General features: G+C 51.8%; 1 protein-coding gene across 1 annotated transcript in view; it reads right to left on the bottom strand.

Moving 5' to 3' along the window:
* The window catches only part of LOC106613194 (roundabout homolog 1), a 333,867-nt gene that overhangs the window by 50,844 nt on the left and 263,541 nt on the right, over nucleotides 1-19,482 (bottom strand). The window contains exons 17-18 of the mRNA XM_014215221.2: nucleotides 12,195-12,366; nucleotides 4,807-5,010 (exon numbers count right to left, since the gene is read on the bottom strand). Of these exons, the coding sequence (XP_014070696.2) occupies nucleotides 4,807-5,010; nucleotides 12,195-12,366 (376 nt within the window). The remainder of the gene's footprint in view (nucleotides 1-4,806; nucleotides 5,011-12,194; nucleotides 12,367-19,482) is intronic.

Below are 19,482 nucleotides of genomic sequence, written 5' to 3'. Positions count from 1 at the left end.
CGGTGGTAGTAATGTCACACAGACCCACGCACACACAGACCCACGCACACACAGACACACCCAAGAACAAACACAGGCGCACACACAGGCACACACACAGGCGCACACACAGGCGCACACACACACACACACACACACACACACACACACACACACACACACACACACACACAGTCCTATATCTCCTCTCCCAATTCTCCACAACTCCAATTCAACCCACTTCACTCTGAGTGCAGCTTGTTGCTTCATGTGGTTGCAATTATACTCTTCTTCTCTTCTCAAAACATTCTTGGTTACCAGTTCCAACAAAGAACACGGCCTCTTGTGGTTTTAAAAAGCAGAAAGGGGGGGTTGAGGGAGAGAGAGAGAGAGAGAGAGAGAGAGAGAAAGACATTTGCCTGCTGTGCCCACATGAGCTCAGAGAGTTACAGAGTTAATGTGAGGAAACCTCAGGCTCCTCTGGAAGAAAAGGAAGGGCTCCTTAAAGGTGTGTGGAGCCAACCTCAGCCTCTACAGTAAACTCTCTCTCTACCAACCTCAGCCTCTACAGTAAACTCTCTCTCTCCCCACCTCAGCCTCTACAGTAAACTCTCTCTCTACCAACCTCAGCCTCTACAGTAACCTCTCTCTCTACCAACCTCAGCCTCTACAGTAACCTCTCTCTCTACCAACCTCAGCCTCTACAGTAACCTCTCTCTCTACCAACCTCAGCCTCTACAGTAACCTCTCTCTCTACCAACCTCAGCCTCTACAGTAGCTCATCTCTCTCTCCCCACCTCAGCCTCTACAGTAAACTCTCTCTCTCCCCACCTCAGTCTCTACAGTAAACTCTCTCTCTACCACCTCAGCCTCTACAGTAAACTCTCTCTCTACCAACCTCAGCCTCTACAGTAACCTCTCTCACTCTACCAACCTCAGCCTCTACAGTATTCTCTCTCACTCTACCAACCTCAGCCTCTACAGTAAACTCTCTCTCTACCAACCTCAGTCTCTACAGTAACCTCTCTCACTCTACCAACCTCAGCCTCTACAGTAAACTCTCTCTCTACCAACCTCAGCCTCTACAGTATTCTCTCTCACTCTACCAACCTCAGCCTCTACATTATCTCCTCTCTCTCTCCCCACCTCAGCCTCTACAGTAGCCTCTCTCTCTCTCTCTCTCTCTCTACCAACCTCAGCCTCTACAGTAACCTCTCTCACTCTACCAACCTCAGCCTCTACAGTAGCTCCTCTCTCTCTCCCCACCTCAGCCTCTACAGTATTCTCTCTCTCTCTCCCCACCTCAGCCTCTACAGTAGACTCTCTCTCTCTACCACCTCAGCCTCTACAGTAGCCTCTCTCTCTCTCCCTCTACCAACCTCAGCCTCTACAGTAGCCTCTCTCTCTCTACCAACCTCAGCCTCTACAGTAGCCTCTCTCTCAACCAACCTCAGCCTCTACAGTAGCCTCTCTCTCTACCAACCTCAGCCTCTACAGTAGCCTCTCTCTCTCTACCAACCTCAGCCTCTACAGTAGTCTCTCTCTCTCTACCAACCTCAGCCTATACAGTAGCCCCTCTCACTCTACCAATCTCAGCCTCTACAGTAGCCTCTCTCTCTACCAACCTCAGCCTCTACAGTAGCCCCTCTCTCTCTACCAATCTCAGCCTCTACATTAGTCCCACTCTCTCTACCAACCTCAGCCTCTACAGTATCCCCTCTCTCTCCAACCTTAGCCTCTAGAGTACCCTCTCTCTCTCTCTCTCTCTACCAACCTCAGCCTCTACAGTAGCCACTCACTCTCTACCAACCTCAGCCTCTACAGTATCTCCTCTCTCTCTACCATTCTCAGCCTCTACAGTAGCCCCACTCTCTCTACCAACCTCAGTCTCTACAGTAGCCCTCTCTCTCTACCAACATCAGCCTCTACAGCAGCCCCTCACCCTCTAACAATCTCAGCCTCTACAGTAGCCCTCTATCTCTACCAAACTCAACCTCTACAGTAGCCTCCCTCTCTCTCTTCCAATCTCAGACTCGACAGTATCCCCTCTCTCTCTCTCCCAACCTCAGCCTCTACAGTAGCTCCTCTCTCTCTCCCAACCTCAACCTCTACAGTATCCCCTCTCTCTCCAACCTTAGCCTCTACAGTATCCTCTCTCTCTCTCTACCAACCTCAGCCTCTACAATATCCTCTCTCTCTCTCTACCAATCTCTACAGCAGTCTCTCTCTCTCTCTCTACCAACCTCAGGCTCTACAGTAGCCCCTCTCTCTCTACCAACCTCAGCCTCTACAGTAGCCTCTCTCTCTACCAACCTCAGCCTCTACAGTAGCTCCTCTCTCTCTCCCAATCTCAGCCTCTACAGTATCCCCTTCTCTCCAACCTCAGTCTCTACAGCACCCCCTCTCTCTCTCCCAACCTCAGCCTCTACAGTAGCCCCTCTCTCTCTCCAACCTCAGCCTCTACAGTATCCCCTCTCTCTCTCACTCTCTCTCCAACTCAGCCTCTACAGCAGCCCCTCTCTCTCTCCCAACCTCAGCCTCTACAGTAGCCCCTCTCTCTCTACCAACCTCAGCCTCTACAGTATCCCCCCTCTGAGCACCTGAGTATCTGGCAGTAGAAAGTGTACAGTAACATAAACTAATGAAAATGCTATTGTTTACTTTGAAAAAAGGCATCTTTATATTCTAATTCTAACAACCAAAATATTATTTTTGCGATTGCATATATTGAATACATTTATTACACTGTTAGAATGTTGCAGTCAAAATGACTGCTCATTGGCTCAAACTGAGGTCCCATGAGGCCTGGCTGTTCTAGTATTAAAAGTCTTGTATGTGGGCATAACATGTGGGCATTGATTTATTTTTAACATACCACACAATCCTTTTCCATGAAGATGACCAACCCTGGGACCTCATCATCTGTCTCACCATAGCAACACAGAGCAGAACTTAATCACACTACTGTAGCACACAATGCAGTCAGCATCCAACATATACACAGAGACCTTATTCCTTATGCAAATCAAGGCCTCTGCTGTAAGTTATGTAAGTCTGTAGAGATACCAAACTCCAGTATGTTCACTATAAACCCATATTAATGTTCATCCATGATAGAGCGCCGAGGTATAAACCACCAAGGCCAGAAACAAAGGTTTTCCAAAGCAAGGACAGGGTTTCTAGATGGATCCAGGTTTCCATGACTCCCGATAGGCAGAGTATGAGTATGACAGAGGTCGATTCAGACTTAAACCAGTATATTGTCCGTGTCTCTAGGTTGAATGGTGTACCTCTCCTGACCCTGCCAGTCAGCAGTGTACCTGAGTCCAGCAGAAGGAGGTAGGGGTTTGGGGAGGGTATGGGAAAGGCAGGCAGCAGCTGCATCGCCTGCAGCCAGCCACATATTAAACCAGGCAGTCCAGAAATGAGAGCCTGACAACACTCCATTATATCCTTAAACTATTGTGGGCAGAGGTTTGGCATGTACTGAACCCTGTCACATGAGAACAGGTAAACCCACTGCAGGTGAGGTAAGCAGTGTCCTCTCCTAGAGAGCACAGAGCATCTGATACTGAGTACTAAACCCATGGATAGAGAATGAAAAACAGTTGTATGGTAAGGAATCTCTTGCGACAGTATGACACAATGTTTCAAACTCTAACAGTCATTTGACTGAAACTCAGTCATTTGACTGCTTTCACTGAAAACTATTCTAAAAGTATACTTCAAGCTTAAATTTTTTTTGTTTCTCCTTGATTTATGCTCGTCGTAGCAAGTTGTTCTGTCTTTCCAGACACATTCCGGTGGGAACTGCTAACAGAAACTGGTGGGACCGGAAGATGCACTTCAAAAGAAGAACTACACACACAAAAACACCCTGGCAGGATCAGAGAGAGGGAAATATAAAACAGAATAGAAAGACATTATGCAGGAGACAGGTCCATTTTTCAGCTGCAGATGTTCAAGGGCTTTTAACTTTCTCAAAGTACTAGGGACCATTTTCAGATGGTAGACCTCACCTCAACTCAAATGGCACAGTATGGTGCAAGACTTTTAATATGAGAGGAGGGATTCCTGAGGGGATGGAGGGATTGCTGAGGGGATGAGGGGACGGAGGGATGGCTGAGGGGATGGAGGGGACGGAGGGATGGCTGAGGGGATGGAGGGGACGGAGGGATGGCTGAGGGGATGGAGGGGACGGAGGGGATGGAGGGGACGGCTGAGGGGACGGAGGGATGGCTGAGGGGACGGAGGGGATGGAGGGGATGGAGGGATGGCTGGGGGATGGAGGGGATGGAGGGATGGCTGAGGGGATGGAGGGGACGGAGGGGATGGAGGGAAATGGCTGAGGGGACGGAGGGATTGCTGAGGGGATATAGGGGACGGAGGGGACAGAGGGATTGCTGAGGGGACGGAGGGGACGGAGGGATTGCTGAGGGGACGGAGGGGACGGAGGGATTGCTGAGGGGACGGAGGGGACGGAGGGATGGCTGGGGGGATGGAGGGGATGGAGGGATGGCTGGGGGGATGGAGGGATTGCTGGGGGGATGGAGGGGACAGAGGGGATGGAGGGATTGCTGGGGGGATGGAGGGGATGGAGGGGATGGAGGGCTGCAGTTGAGAGCTCAGATGAGAGTCCCTACATGGATGGAGTAGTAGGAATCACACAATGCCCCTTAATCACTGATACAAGACCAGCTATTCTATTCTTCATCCTATTAACTGTTCCATTTGGTGTTTGTTAACCTGATCCTAGATCAGTGCTTGAGGACACTTTGAGCAAGTGAATCCAGTGTGCTGCTATTAGGTGAGGCATGTTGTACTGACCCTTGCGGATGCCTGCGTAGTTTGTGCTGAGGCCACTCCTCTTCTTACGCTGTCGGTAGAGCCAGATACTGAACACCATGAGGATGATCCAACAGGCCGCTCCTATCCCCGCTATGAAGGCCGGCTGCTTCACCACCTCACTGATCTGCTGGGACAGGGTGTTCTCTGGCTCCAACACACCCTCCGTCATACGCCCCGACGAGTCTACAGGGGGAGAGAGGATGGAATTTGAGAAGGGTGAAATAGAGGTAGAGGATGAGGATGTGAGAGGTGAGAGGTGAGAGGAGAGAGGGGAGGAGAGGAGAGGGGAGAGGAGAGGAGAGGAGAAGGGGAGAGAGGAGAGGGGTAGAGAGGATGGGATGGGGTGAAAGAGGGGTGGAGGGTGAGGAGGTGAGAGGAGTCAGGGCAGGAATACGAAAGGGTAAGAGAAAAAAGAGGGTGAGAGAAGGGTGAGGAGAGGTGTACAGGGTGAGGAGAGGGGTATAGGGTGAGGAGAGGTGTACAGGGTGAGGAGAGGGGTATAGGGTGAGGAGAGGGGTACAGGGTGAGGAGAGGGGTATAGGGTGAGGAGAGGTGTACAGGGTGAGGAGAGGGGTATAGGGTGAGGAGAGGGGTATAGGGGGAGGAGAGGGGTATAGGGGGAGGAGAGGTGTACAGGGGGAGGAGAGGGGTACAGGGTGAGGAGAGGGGTACAGGGTGAGGAGAGGTGTACAGGGTGAGGAGAGGTGTACAGGGGGAGGAGAGGGGTACAGGGTGAGGAGAGGTGTACAGGGTGAGGAGAGGTGTACAGGGGGAGGAGAGGTGTACAGGGTGAGGAGAGGGGTATAGGGTGAGGAGAGGGGTACAGGGTGAGGAGAGGGGTATAGGGTGAGGAGAGGTGTACAGGGTGAGAAAACGGGTACAGGGTGAGGAGAGGGGTATAGGGTGAGGAGAGGGGTATAGGGTGAGGAGAGGTGTACAGGGTGAGGAGAGGGGTATAGGGTGAGGAGAGGGGTACAGGGTGAGGAGAGGTGTACAGGGTGAGGAGAGGTGTACAGGGGGAGGAGAGGTGTACAGGGTGAGGAGAGGTGTACAGGGTGAGGAGAGGTGTACAGGGGGAGGAGAGGTGTACAGGGTGAGGAGAGGTGTACAGGGGGAGGAGAGGTGTACAGGGTGAGGAGAGGTGTACAGGGGGAGGAGAGGTGTACAGGGGGAGGAGAGGTGTACAGGGTGAGGAGAGGTGTACAGGGTGAGGAGAGGTGTACAGGGTGAGGAGAGGGGTACAGGGGGAGGAGAGGGGTATAGGGTGAGGAGAGGTGTACAGGGGGAGGAGAGGGGTATAGGGTGAGGAGAGGTGTACAGGGTGAGGAGAGGGGTACAGGGTGAGGAGAGGTGTACAGGGTGAGGAGAGGTGTACAGGGTGAGGAGAGGGGTACAGGGTGAGGAGAGGTGTACAGGGTGAGGAGAGGGGTACAGGGTGAGGAGAGGTGTACAGGGGGAGGAGAGGTGTACAGGGTGAGGAGAGGGGTACAGGGTGAGGAGAGGTGTACAGGGGAGGAGAGGGGTATAGGGTGAGGAGAGGTGTACAGGGTGAGGAGAGGGGTACAGGGTGAGGAGAGGTGTACAGGGTGAGGAGAGGTGTACAGGGTGAGGAGAGGTGTACAGGGGGAGGAGAGGTGTACAGGGGGAGGAGAGGTGTACAGGGTGAGGAGAGGTGTACAGGGTGAGGAGAGGGGTACAGGGGGAGGAGAGGGGTACAGGGTGAGGAGAGGTGTACAGGGTGAGGAGAGGTGTACAGGGTGAGGAGAGGGGTACAGGGTGAGGAGAGGTGTACAGGGTGAGGAGAGGTGTACAGGGTGAGGAGAGGTGTACAGGGTGAGGAGAGGTGTACAGGGTGAGGAGAGGTGTACAGGGTGAGGAGAGGGGTACAGGGGAGGAGAGGGGTATAGGGTGAGGAGAGGGGTATAGGGTGAGGAGAGGTGTACAGGGTGAGGAGAGGGGTACAGGGTGAGGAGAGTAGTACAGGGTGAGGAGAGGTGTACAGGGTGAGGAGAGGTGTACAGGGGGAGGAGAGGTGTACAGGGGGAGGAGAGGTGTACAGGGTGAGGAGAGGTGTACAGGGTGAGGAGAGGTGTACAGGGTGAGGAGAGGTGTACAGGGTGAGGAGAGGGGTACAGGGGGAGGAGAGGGGTACAGGGGGAGGAGAGGGGTATAGGGTGAGGAGAGGTGTACAGGGGGAGGAGAGGGGTATAGGGTGAGGAGAGGGGTATAGGGTGAGGAGAGGTGTACAGGGTGAGGAGAGGGGTATAGGGTGAGGAGAGGGGTACAGGGTGAGGAGAGGGGTATAGGGTGAGGAGAGGGGTACAGGGTGAGGAGAGGTGTACAGGGGGAGGAGAGGGGTATAGGGTGAGGAGAGGTGTACAGGGTGAGGAGAGGTGTACAGGGTGAGGAGAGGTGTACAGGGGGAGGAGAGGTGTACAGGGGGAGGAGAGGTGTACAGGGGGAGGAGAGGTGTACAGGGTGAGGAGAGGTGTACAGGGGGAGGAGAGGGGTATAGGGTGAGGAGAGGTGTACAGGGGAGGAGAGGTGTACAGGGTGAGGAGAGGTGTACAGGGGGAGGAGAGGGGTATAGGGTGAGGAGAGGTGTACAGGGTGCGGAGAGGTGTACAGGGTGAGGAGAGGTGTACAGGGGGAGGAGAGGGGTATAGGGTGAGGAGAGGTGTACAGGGGGAGGAGAGGGGTATAGGGTGAGGAGAGGTGTACAGGGGGAGGAGAGGGGTATAGGGTGAGGAGAGGTGTACAGGGGGAGGAGAGGGGTATAGGGTGAGGAGAGGTGTACAGGGGAGGAGAGGGGTATAGGGTGAGGAGAGGTGTACAGGGTGAGGAGAGGTGTACAGGGTGAGGAGAGGGGTACAGGGTGAGGAGAGGTGTACAGGGTGAGGAGAGGGGTACAGGGGAGGAGAGGTGTACAGGGTGAGGAGAGGTGTACAGGGTGAGGAGAGGGGTACAGGGGGAGGAGAGGTGTACAGGGTGAGGAGAGGTGTACAGGGGAGGAGAGGTGTACAGTGTGAGGAGAGGTGTACAGGGTGAGGAGAGGGGTACAGGGTGAGGAGAGGGGTACAGGGTGAGGAGAGGGGTACAGGGGGAGGAGAGGTGTACAGGGTGAGGAGAGGTGTACAGGGTGAGGAGAGGGGTACAGGGGGAGGAGAGGTGTACAGGGTGAGGAGAGGTGTACAGGGTGAGGAGAGGGGTACAGGGGGAGGAGAGGTGTACAGGGTGAGGAGAGGTGTACAGGGGGAGGAGAGGTGTACAGTGTGAGGAGAGGTGTACAGGGGGAGGAGAGGTGTACAGGGTGAGGAGAGGTGTACAGGGGGAGGAGAGGTGTACAGTGTGAGGAGAGGGGTACAGGGTGAGGAGAGGGGTACAGGGGAGGAGAGGGGTACAGGGTGAGGAGAGGGGTACAGGGTGAGGAGAGGGGTACAGGGGGAGGAGAGGGGTACAGGGTGAGGAGAGGGGTATAGGGTGAGGAGAGGGGTACAGGGTGAGGAGAGGGGTACAGGGTGAGGAGAGGTGTACAGGGTGAGGAGAGGTGTACAGGGTGAGGAGAGGGGTACAGGGGGAGGAGAGGGGTACAGGGTGAGGAGAGGTGTACAGGGGAGGAGAGGGGTATAGGGTGAGGAGAGGTGTACAGGGTGAGGAGAGGGGTATAGGGTGAGGAGAGGGGTACAGGGGTGAGGAGAGGGGTATAGGGTGAGGAGAGGTGTACAGGGGAGGAGAGGGGTATAGGGTGAGGAGAGGTGTACAGGGTGAGGAGAGGTGTACAGGGTGAGGAGAGGGGTACAGGGGGAGGAGAGGGGTACAGGGTGAGGAGAGGGGTACAGGGTGAGGAGAGGGGTACAGGGGGAGGAGAGGGGTATAGGGTGAGGAGAGGTGTACAGGGGGAGGAGAGGGGTACAGGGTGAGGAGAGGTGTACAGGGTGAGGAGAGGTGTACAGGGTGAGGAGAGGGGTACAGGGGGAGGAGAGGGGTACAGGGTGAGGAGAGGGGTACAGGGTGAGGAGAGGGGTACAGGGTGAGGAGAGGGGTACAGGGGGAGGAGAGGGGTACAGGGTGAGGAGAGGGGTATAGGGTGAGGAGAGGTGTACAGGGGGAGGAGAGGGGTATAGGGTGAGGAGAGGTGTACAGGGTGAGGAGAGGGGTATAGGGTGAGGAGAGGGGTACAGGGTGAGGAGAGGGGTATAGGGTGAGGAGAGGTGTACAGGGGAGGAGAGGGGTATAGGGTGAGGAGAGGTGTACAGGGTGAGGAGAGGTGTACAGGGTGAGGAGAGGGGTACAGGGGGAGGAGAGGGGTACAGGGTGAGGAGAGGGGTACAGGGTGAGGAGAGGGGTACAGGGGAGGAGAGGGGTATAGGGTGAGGAGAGGTGTACAGGGGGAGGAGAGGGGTATAGGGTGAGGAGAGGTGTACAGGGTGAGGAGAGGTGTACAGGGTGAGGAGAGGGGTACAGGGGGAGGAGAGGGGTACAGGGTGAGGAGAGGGGTACAGGGGGAGGAGAGGGGTATAGGGTGAGGAGAGGGGTATAGGGTGAGGAGAGGGGTACAGGGTGAGGAGAGGGGTACAGGGTGAGGAGAGGGGTACAGGGTGAGGAGAGGGGTACAGGGTGAGGAGAGGGGTACAGGGTGAGGAGATGAGAGGAAAGGGGTGAGAAGGTGAGGTAGTGATGGAAGAGGAAAGAGAGAGTGTTGGAATGGGGAGAAAAAGGCATAGAGGAGACAGTAAGAGATGGTGAAGATGCAAAGAATGGATTAGGAGGAATGAAGGGAGAAAGTCAGGAATGACAGAGGGCGAGAGCAGGTTGAGTGTCAGAGGCGGAAAGTGCACAGGAAAGGACAAGGGAGAAGAAATGAAGGGAGGAAATGGGAAGAAGTAAGGGAGAAAGAGAAGAAAGGGCATGTTATTCTAAACATAATTATTTTAAAATGTTTATTTAACCTTTATTTAACTAGGCAAGTCAGTTAAGAGCAAATTCTTATTTGCAATGACGGCCTACCCTGGCCAAACCCGGACAACGCTTGGCCAATTGTGCGCTGCCCTATGGGACTCCCAATCACTGCCGGTTGTGATACACCCTGGGATCAAACCAGGGTCTGTAGTGACACCTCTAGCACTGAGATGCAGTGCCTTAGACCGCTGCAAAACTCCAAAACGAGGGGAAAAGCCTGAAATGGGGAAAGATATGAAAGAGGGGGTAGAAAAAGCTAAATGAAGTCAGCGAAGGGCATAAATATGAACGTTCTCTTTTCTTCAGACACACAAAATACTTATTTCATCTCTGCAGGTGAGTGTAAGGCTGGGCCTGGGCTGTGGAGCTGCAGAGATGGAGCGGTCTCGCTCTATTATAAAAGGCTTTCAGAACTGATCCCACAACTGATCCCAGAACTGAGCCCAGTCAACAATGACAGGTGAATAGACAAAAGGTCTCAACCCAGGAGATTTAAACATAATCTATTCGTATCAGAGTTGAACCAGGAAGCACACTACCTGGAATGTTCTACACACCCAGGAAGACTTAAAGAAGTATGATCACACACTGAGCAATATTCTATTAGTTATTATTACACTGAATGAGGTCACAGTAGTACTAATATAAACATAGTACTAGTCATTAGCACACTATAGCACTTGAATGTGTAACCTGGGTATGTCTTTCTGTTAGCTGTTGCTACTTGTCTACTACTCAAAATGAACCGTCAGAACAAGTGATCACACAACAAACGCCTGTGTTCTTCATCTGTCTAGTCTCTCTGTGTTTCTCTCCCATGCCTCACATGAAAGAGTGCTCGTTTGTCTCCCCTAAGCAATTTCTTCATGTTCAACTTAGTTTCTAACTTTCTTCATCTCGTTTTTTTCTCTCTCTCTTGTTTCATGTTGCAACCACTTTAATATTTATAGACTCACTCTGTCAGACACAAACGGGTCTCCAAAGTTCCAGTGTTGCTACCCATCTCTCCCTCTCTCCCTCTCTCTCTTCTCTCCTCCCCCACTACTATGTGGATTTCATGCCTGTTTCTCTGAGGAGGGAAGCAGAGTACCAATGTGACTAAACAATCCTCAGGGACTTGACAGGTATCTGGGCTGCTGTGCCATGACACAAACAAGCCCAAAGTGTGACAAATGCATTAGGGTGAAGCGCTGGTCCCGCAGGGGCAACAGGCGCCGATGGAAGTCCTCAAGTGAAAGAAATGGTATCAGTCACAGCTTCCTGCTTCTCCATGCCCATCCCAGCCCACGTTAACACACACAGACACACAGCTGTCCCTCTACCAAGCACCCATCAACGCTGTTTCATGTTGTTATCATGTATTCCTCCGTTACCGTGAGCAGATTTGTGGCAGCTCAGATCTGTGGAGTATTCTAACGTAGGATCTTAAATAGCCTGGGCTATAAGAGGGAAGACTGAATTACATTCATCCCATGTAGCTATAATGCATCCTGTGTAAGGACGTAAAGGCATGACTGACTGATGTGCCAGGTATCAACAGTGCTATACTGTACATACATAGACTACACGTGCACTGTAGCTGGTCTTGACTCTCCACATGACATATGGAGAGAGAGGGGATTTGTCAGAAGAAAGAAAACGTGCTACATTGGATCCTCCAGTATTGTGATCTTGACAGACAAGTTAATAAAGGGTTAAATAAAAACATGCCATCTCAAAACACACACTGGTGCTAGAGTTCCTGGTTTATTGCTCTTGTTAAACACTAGAACACTGCCTCCTTGACTGGAGAACGGAACGGAGCAGAGCAGATCAGATCACAGCAGGGTGGGGCAGCCAAGCTACAGGCACTGCCCTGCTGCCAAGCAGGAATCTCATGTAACGTTTCATCACAATGTCAGTCAGGTGAAAACCATTGAGGCTGTACACCGACAGAGTGGTAAACACGGCATTAAAATATATTAACATTATGAGTGTCACTGTCAGTCCTGCTCATCAAGGATTGTATATGAGGGCTGACGTGGATATAATTGGTACGGTAATCATTTCAATTACACATCTAACCACTGTTTTAGACAGAACAGGTGCAACATTGTAAAACAATGTCATAATACTCCTTTAATATTCATATGACAACCGTAAATGTGGATTAGTGTGCTCTTTAGACTGAGATTAAAGGGAAGTCAATACTACAAAATGTCCATTGACTATTTTCCAGCCATTGCAGTTAAAGAAGGTGGGGAAGTTATTAGGCAGTAAGCCTTGGAATCCACGCTGTATGGAGTTAACAAGTGAGGACACATAGTAGAAGGACATACCCCTCCTCTTCCTCCTCTTCCACCTGAGGGAGAATAATCTTATTTGGAACTCCTGCAGAGAAATGCAGACCGGAGTTCTCCTCCACTCACCTATCTGGAAGAAGGTGACGTCAGACTTGACCCCTGGGCCTGCCCCAGTGCTGGCTGCGACCTCCACACTGTAACGGATCCCTGGAGCCAGGCTGGAGATCAGCAAGGAGAAGGTAGAGCCGTCCACTGTACGGTTGATATGGTATCTGCTCTCATTCCCCAAACACCAGATCTGACAGGACAGAGAGAGAGAGCGAAGACCTTATAACTGTGTTCTGATGGTGGTGTGACAAGTATGGCAAGTTGCTGGTTGATGCTAATGCAACATTTCAGCACACAGTGCAGATTGAACTATTCGACCCTAGTATTCCATATATAAAAACACTGGGACACATTCTTCTGTTTTTTTGGGGTGTGTTCCACACAGAGTCAGTATTATCTGTGGTAGCCATAACCCCCTGCCTGAGTGAGTGAACCCTAACCCCATGAAAAACAAAGTGTGGATTAGTAATCACCTCCATAATCCTACTGCAGCAGCAGCTCAGGGCTGGCAGCCACTCACAGGGAGGAGCGAGGGCTCTCTCAGGCTAATTCAACCCAGGGCTCTCTCAGGCTAACTCAACCCAGGGCTCTCTCAGGCTAACTCAAACCAGGGCTCTCTCAGGCTAACTCAATCCAGGGCTCTCTCAGGCTAACTCAATCCAGGGCTCTCTCAGGCTAACTCAAACCAGGGCTCTCTCAGGCTAACTCAAACCAGGGCTCTCTCAGGCTAACTCAATCCAGGGCTCTCTCAGGCTAACTCAATCCAGGGCTCCCTCAGGCTAACTCAATCCAGGGCTCTCTCAGGCTAACTCAATCCAGGGCTCTCTCAGGCTAATTCAACCCAGGGCTCTCGCAGGCTAACTCAACCCAGGGCTCTCTCAGGCTAACTCAATCCAGGGCTCTCTCAGGCTAACTCAAACCAGGGCTCTAACAGGCTAACTCAATCCAGGATCACACAGAGCTTCATACATTCACCTCAGCGTGAGGGTGGCTAACCCCAACATCTTGAACCTGGCTAACCCCAGCATCCTGAACCTGGCTAACCTCAACATCCTGAACCTGGCTAACCCCAACATATTTAACCTGGCTGTCCCCAACATCCTGAACCTGGCTAACCTCAACATCCTGAACCTGGCTAACCCCAACATCCTGAACCTGGCTAACCCCAACATCCTGAACCTGGCTAACCCCAACATCCTGAACCTGGCTAACCCCAACATCTTTAACCTGGCTAACCCCAACATCTTTAACCTGGCTAACCCCAACATCCTGAACCTGGCTAAACCCAACATCTTTAACCTGGCTAACCCCAACATCCTGAACCTGGCTAACCCCAACATCTTTAACCTGGCTAACCCCAACATCTTTAACCTGGCTAACCCCAACATCCTGAACCTGGCTAAACCCAACATCTTTAACCTGGCTAACCCCAACATCCTGAACCTGGCTAACCCCAACATCTTTAACCTGGCTAACCCCAACATCTTTAACCTGGCTAAACCCAACATCTTTAACCTGGCTAACCCCAACATCCTGAACCTGGCTAACCCCAACATCATGAACCTGGCTAACCCCAACATCCTGACCCTGTCAATCCCAACATCCTGAACCTGGCTAACCCCAACATCCTGAACCTGTCAATCCCAACATCCTGAAGCTGGCTAACCCCAACATCATTAACCTGGCTAACCCCAACATCCTGAACCTGGCTAACCCCAACATCTTTAACCTGGCTAACCCCAACATCATTAACCTGGCTAACCCCAACATCCTGAACCTGGCTAACCCCAACATCTTTAACCTGGCTAACCCCAACATCATTAACCTGGCTAACCCCAACATCATGAACCTGGCTAACCCCAACATCCTGAACCTGTCAATCCCAACATCCTGAACCTGGCTAACCCCAACATCATTAACCTGGCTAACCCCAACATCATTAACCTGGCTAACCCCAACATCCTGAACCTGGCTAACCCCAACATCTTTAACCTGGCTAACCCTAACATCCTGAACCTGGCTAACCCCAACATCATTAACCTGGCTAACCTCAACATCCTGAACCTGTCTAACCCCAACATCCTGAACCTGGCTAACCCCAACATATTTAACCTGGCTAACCCCAACATCCTGAACCTGGCTAACCCCAACATATTTAACCTGGCTAACCCCAACATCCTGAACCTGTCTAACCCCAACATCCTGAACCTGTCTAACCTCAACATCCTGAACCTGTCTAACCTCAACATCCTGAACCTGGCTAATCCCAACATCCTGAACCTGGCTAATCCCAACACCCTGAACCTGGCTAACCCCAAAATCTTTAACCTGGCTAACCCTAACATCCTGAACCTGGCTAACCCCAACATCATTAACCTGGCTAACCTCAACATCCTGAACCTGTCTAACCCCAACATCCTGAACCTGGCTAACCCCAACATCTTTAACCTGGCTAAGCTAAACATCCTGGAACCTGGCTAACCCTAACATCCTGAACCTGGATAACCCAACATCTTTAACCTGGCTAACCCCAACATCTTTCACCTGGCTAACCCCAACATCCAACACCCCCCTCCCATAAGATAACAACCTTCACACATGGACCTGGTTTTGAGGTTTGTGTGTGTGTGCGTGTGCGTGTCGAAGTATAGAAAAGCCCCAGAAGCCTGTGTGGCTGTTTGAGGAATTGCGGTTGGAAGAAGCGCCGCTAGGGACGAGAAGCAGTAATGACCGAGGAACACTCCTCACGTCAGATTTAACAACCATGAAATTACTCTAAACCGTATTGCCAGAAAACATTTACCTGGAAAATGAACAGTGGCTTAACTTTTAAACAGACTGTGCTGTATCTCCCCTTCCATCACTAAACTACATTCCCTGTGACAAAAAAACCCTTTCCAATTAAAATGGCCGTACTCACACAGCATGTTATATGAGGAGTGTGCTGGCCGCAGAGAGGGGGCAATAAAAAGAGCATACTTATGTGTGGACACAGAGAGGAGGGTGTGTGGAGGAGAGGGTAGAGAGAGGAAGAGAGGGCAGAGAGAGGAGGGTGTGTGGAGGAGAGGGCAGAGAGAGGAGGATGTGTGGCGGAGAGGGCAGAGAGAGGAGGGTGTATGGAGGAGAGGGCAGAGAGAGGAGGGTGTGTGGAGGAGAGGTCAGAGAAAGGAGGGTGTGTGGAGGAGAGATCAGAGAGAGCAGGGTGTGTGGAGGAGAGGTCAGAGAGAGGAGGGTGTGTGGAGGAGAGGGTGGAGGGTGTGTGGAGGAGAGGTCAGAGAAAGGAGGGTGTGTGGAGGAGAGGTCAGAGAGAGGAGGGTGTGTGGAGGAGAGGTCAGAGAGAGGAGAGTGTGTGGAGGAGAGGGCAGAGAGAGGAGGGTGTGGAGGAGAGGTCAGAGAGAGGAGAGTGTGTGGAGGAGAGGTCAGAGAGAGCAGGGTGTGTGGAGGAGAGGGTGGAGGGTGTGTGGAGGAGAGGTCAGAGAAAGGAGGGTGTGTGGAGGAGAGGTCAGAGAGAGGAGGGTGTGTGGAGGAGAGGTCAGAGAGAGGAGAGTGTGTGGAGGTGAGGGCAGAGAGAGGAGGGTGTGTGGAGGAGAGATCAGAGAGAGGAGGGTGTGTGGAGGAGAGGGCAGAGAGAGGAGGGTGTGTGGAGGAGAGGTCAGAGAGAGGAGGGTGTGTGGAGGAGAGGGTAGAGAGAGGAGGGTGTGTGGAGGTGAGGGCAGAGAGAGGAGGGTGTGTGGAGGAGAGGGCAGAGAGAGGAGGGTGTGTGGAGGAGAGGGTGCAGGGTGTGTGGAGGAGAGGGCAGAGAGAGGAGGGTGTGTGGAGGAGAGGGCAGAGAGAGGAGGGTGTGTGGAGGAGAGGTCAGAGAGAGGAGGGTGTGTGGAGGAGAGGTCAGAGAGAGGAGGGTGTGTGGAGGAGAGGGCAGAGAGAGGAGGGTGTGTGGAGGAGAGGGCAGAGAGAGGAGGGTGTGTGGAGGAGAGGGCAGAGAGAGGAGGGTGTGTGGAGGAGAGGGCAGAGAGAGGAGGGTGTGTGGAGGAGAGGTCAGAGAGAGGAGGAGAGGGTGCAGGGTGTGTGGAGGAGAGGGCAGAGAGAGGAGGGTGTGTGGAGGAGAGGGCAGAGAGAGGAGGGTGTGTGGAGGAGAGGTCAGAGAGAGGAGGGTGTGTGGAGGAGAGGGTAGAGAGAGGAGGGTGTGTGGAGGTGAGGGCAGAGAGAGGAGGGTGTGTGGAGGAGAGGGCAGAGAGAGGAGGGTGTGTGGAGGAGAGGGTGCAGGGTGTGTGGAGGAGAGGGCAGAGAGAGGAGGGTGTGTGGAGGAGAGGGCAGAGAGAGGAGGGTGTGTGGAGGAGAGGGCAGAGAGAGGAGGGTGTGTGGAGGAGAGGGCAGAGAGAGGAGGGTGTGTGGAGGAGAGGGTAGAGAGAGGAGGGTGTGTGGCGGAGAGGGCAGAGAGAGGAGGGTGTGTGGAGGAGAGGTCAGAGAGAGGAGGGTGTGTGGAGGAGAGGGCAGAGAGAGGAGGGTGTGTGGAGGAGAGGGTAGAGAGAGGAGGGTGTGTGGAGGTGAGGGCAGAGAGAGGAGGGTGTGTGGAGGAGAGGTCAGAGAGAGGAGGGTGTGTGGAGGAGAGGGCAGAGAGAGGACAGTGTGTGGAGGAGAGGGCAGAGAGAGGAGGTGTGTGGAGTAGAGATCAGAGAGAGGAGGGTGTATGGAGGAGAGGGTGGAGGGTGTGTGGAGGAGAGATCAGAGAGAGGAGGGTGTGTGGAGGAGAGGGCAGAGAGAGGACAGTGTGTGGAGGAGAGGGCAGAGAGAGGAGGGTGTGGAGGAGAGGTCAGAGAGAGGAGGGTGTGTGGAGGAGAGGGCAGAGAGAGGAGGGTATGTGGAGGAGAGGGCAGAGAGAGGAGGGTGTGTGGAGGAGAGGGTAGAGAGAGGAGGGTGTGTGGAGGAGAGATCAGAGAGAGGACAGTGTGTGGAGGAGAGGGCAGAGAGAGGAGGGTGTGTGGAGGAGAGATCAGAGAGAGGAGGGTGTGTGGAGGAGAGGTCAGAGAGAGGAGGGTGTGGAGGAGAGGGCAGAGAGAGGAGGGTGTGTGGAGGAGAGAGCAGAGAGAGGAGGGTGTGTGGAGGAGAGAGCAGAGAGAGGAGGGTGTGTGGAGGAGAGGGCAGAGAGAGGAGGGTGTGGAGGAGAGGGCAGAGAGTGTGGAGGAGAGGTCAGAGAGAGGAGGGTGTGTGGAGGAGAGGGCAGAGAGAGGAGGGTGTGGCTCAGTTGGTAGAGCATGGCGCTGGCAACGCCAGAGTTGTGCGTTTGACTCCCATGGGGGACCAGTACAAACATGCATATACACACTACTCTAAGTTACTCTGGATAAGAGCGCCTGCTAAATGACAAAAATGTAACTACAAAATTAGACTGACCTGGACCAATGAGATGGAGTGGATTAAACATTGCAACAAGTGCAGTCATCCCAAAAATATTTTACTCATCTATTTTCCCTGCTATAATCACACTCTTACATTGTCTTTCCCATTCATAACCCTCTTTCCACCAAACCAGAGTGAAATCAAAGAAATCCCTTCTAATGATGTAAGAGGCGTTTGTGGGCCAATGGCCAAGAGCCAATATCTGACATTGTAGAAAGAGATGATAATCTAGATTTCAAGCCTGCAGTCCTCTCATCATTAATCAGCAGGATGAAAATTTAAAATATGTCTGTAATGTAGGGCTACAATGTATGTGACACGTCCTGAGCAGTATAGGGGTTATTTGTTATTATAGTTTGGTCAGGACGTGGCAGGGGGTATTTGTTTTATGTGGTTCAGGGTGTGTTTTGTGTATGTGTTTAGGTAGAGGGGTGATTTGATTTATTAGTCCGGGGTTTGTTAGTCATTGTTCTATGTTAGTATATTTCTATGTTCTATCTAGTCTTTTGTATTTCTATGTTTAGTTAATTGGGGTTGGACCTTCAATTGGAGGCAGCTGGTTATTGTTGCCTCTGATTGAGGGTCCTATAATTAGGAGTTTGTTTTCATGGGTTAGTTGTTGGGTAGTTGTATTCTGTTTTGTTCTTGTTTAGCTGTTTGCCTGACAAGACGGTCCAGTTCGTTTTGTTTTTGTGTACGTTTATTGTGTTTCCCTTCTTCACCAAATAAAAAGAAGATGAGTATATATTTTCCCGCTGCGTCTTGGTCTCTACCCTACGACACCCATGACAGTATGGATACAATGTGTGGATATAATGTATGGCTATAATGTAGGGCTATAATTATGGACATAATGTATGGCTAGAATGTATTGATACAATGTATGGCAATAATGTAGGGCTTTAATGTATGGATACAATGTATGGATAAAATGTATGGCAATAACGTATGGCTGATATAATGTATGGATACAATGTATGGATATACTATATGCCTATAATGTATGGATACATTGTATGGCTATACTGTATGGATATATTGCATGTGTCACGCCCTGGCCATAGAGAGGGTTTTGTTCTCTATTTTGGTTAGGCCAGGGTCTGACTAGGGTGGGCATTCTATGTCCCTTTTTCTATGTTTTGTATTTCTTTGTTTTGGCCGTGTATGGTTCTCAATCAGGGACAGCTGTATATCGTTGTCTCTGATTGGGAGCCATACTTAGGCAGCCTGTGATTCCTTTGGATTTTGTGGGTGGTTAATTTCTGTTTAGAGTTGATGTTCCTGACAGAACTGTTTGGCTGTCGTTCGTGATCTTGTTTTGTTTAAAGTGTTCTATTAAAATTAAATGATGAGCACTCTCCACGCTGCGCCTTGGTCTCGTCCCTGCAACAGCCGTTACAGCATGGGTATAATTTATGGATACAATACATGGGTATAATGTATGGCTATAATGTATGGCTGTATAGATAATACATCAGGTAGTCTAGACCTTGAGTAGCCTACTAGTGAATAATAATAATCCACTAAGGCCCTCAAATTCAAATCTGGACCTCGAAGCCACCCACTGGGCACACTCTGGTTGAATCAATGTTGTTTCCACGTCATTTCAATGAAATTATGTTGAATCAATCTGGAATAGACGTTGAAATGACATCTGTGCCCAGTGGGCAATTCTACTGCTCCCCCCCATTCTTCACCTCTAATAAGGGACTGATTTAGACCGGGACAGCCAGTTGGGTGCAATTAATGATCAGGTAGAACAGAAAACCAGCAGGCTCTGGACCTCGTAGGGTAAGAGTTGAATACCCCTGCACTAAGGAATAGAGAGAGCCTCCCAGGACCTTGTATACATCTATCAAGTCCACAAGATGACACTGTTTCCCAACCATTTCCATCCCCCAACACACAG

This window comes from Salmo salar, chromosome ssa09 (assembly GCF_905237065.1).
Source record: "Salmo salar chromosome ssa09, Ssal_v3.1, whole genome shotgun sequence".
Lineage (NCBI taxonomy): Eukaryota > Metazoa > Chordata > Actinopteri > Salmoniformes > Salmonidae > Salmo > Salmo salar.
Note: the sequence above shows the minus strand (reverse complement) of the source record. Positions and strands in the feature narration are given on the sequence as shown.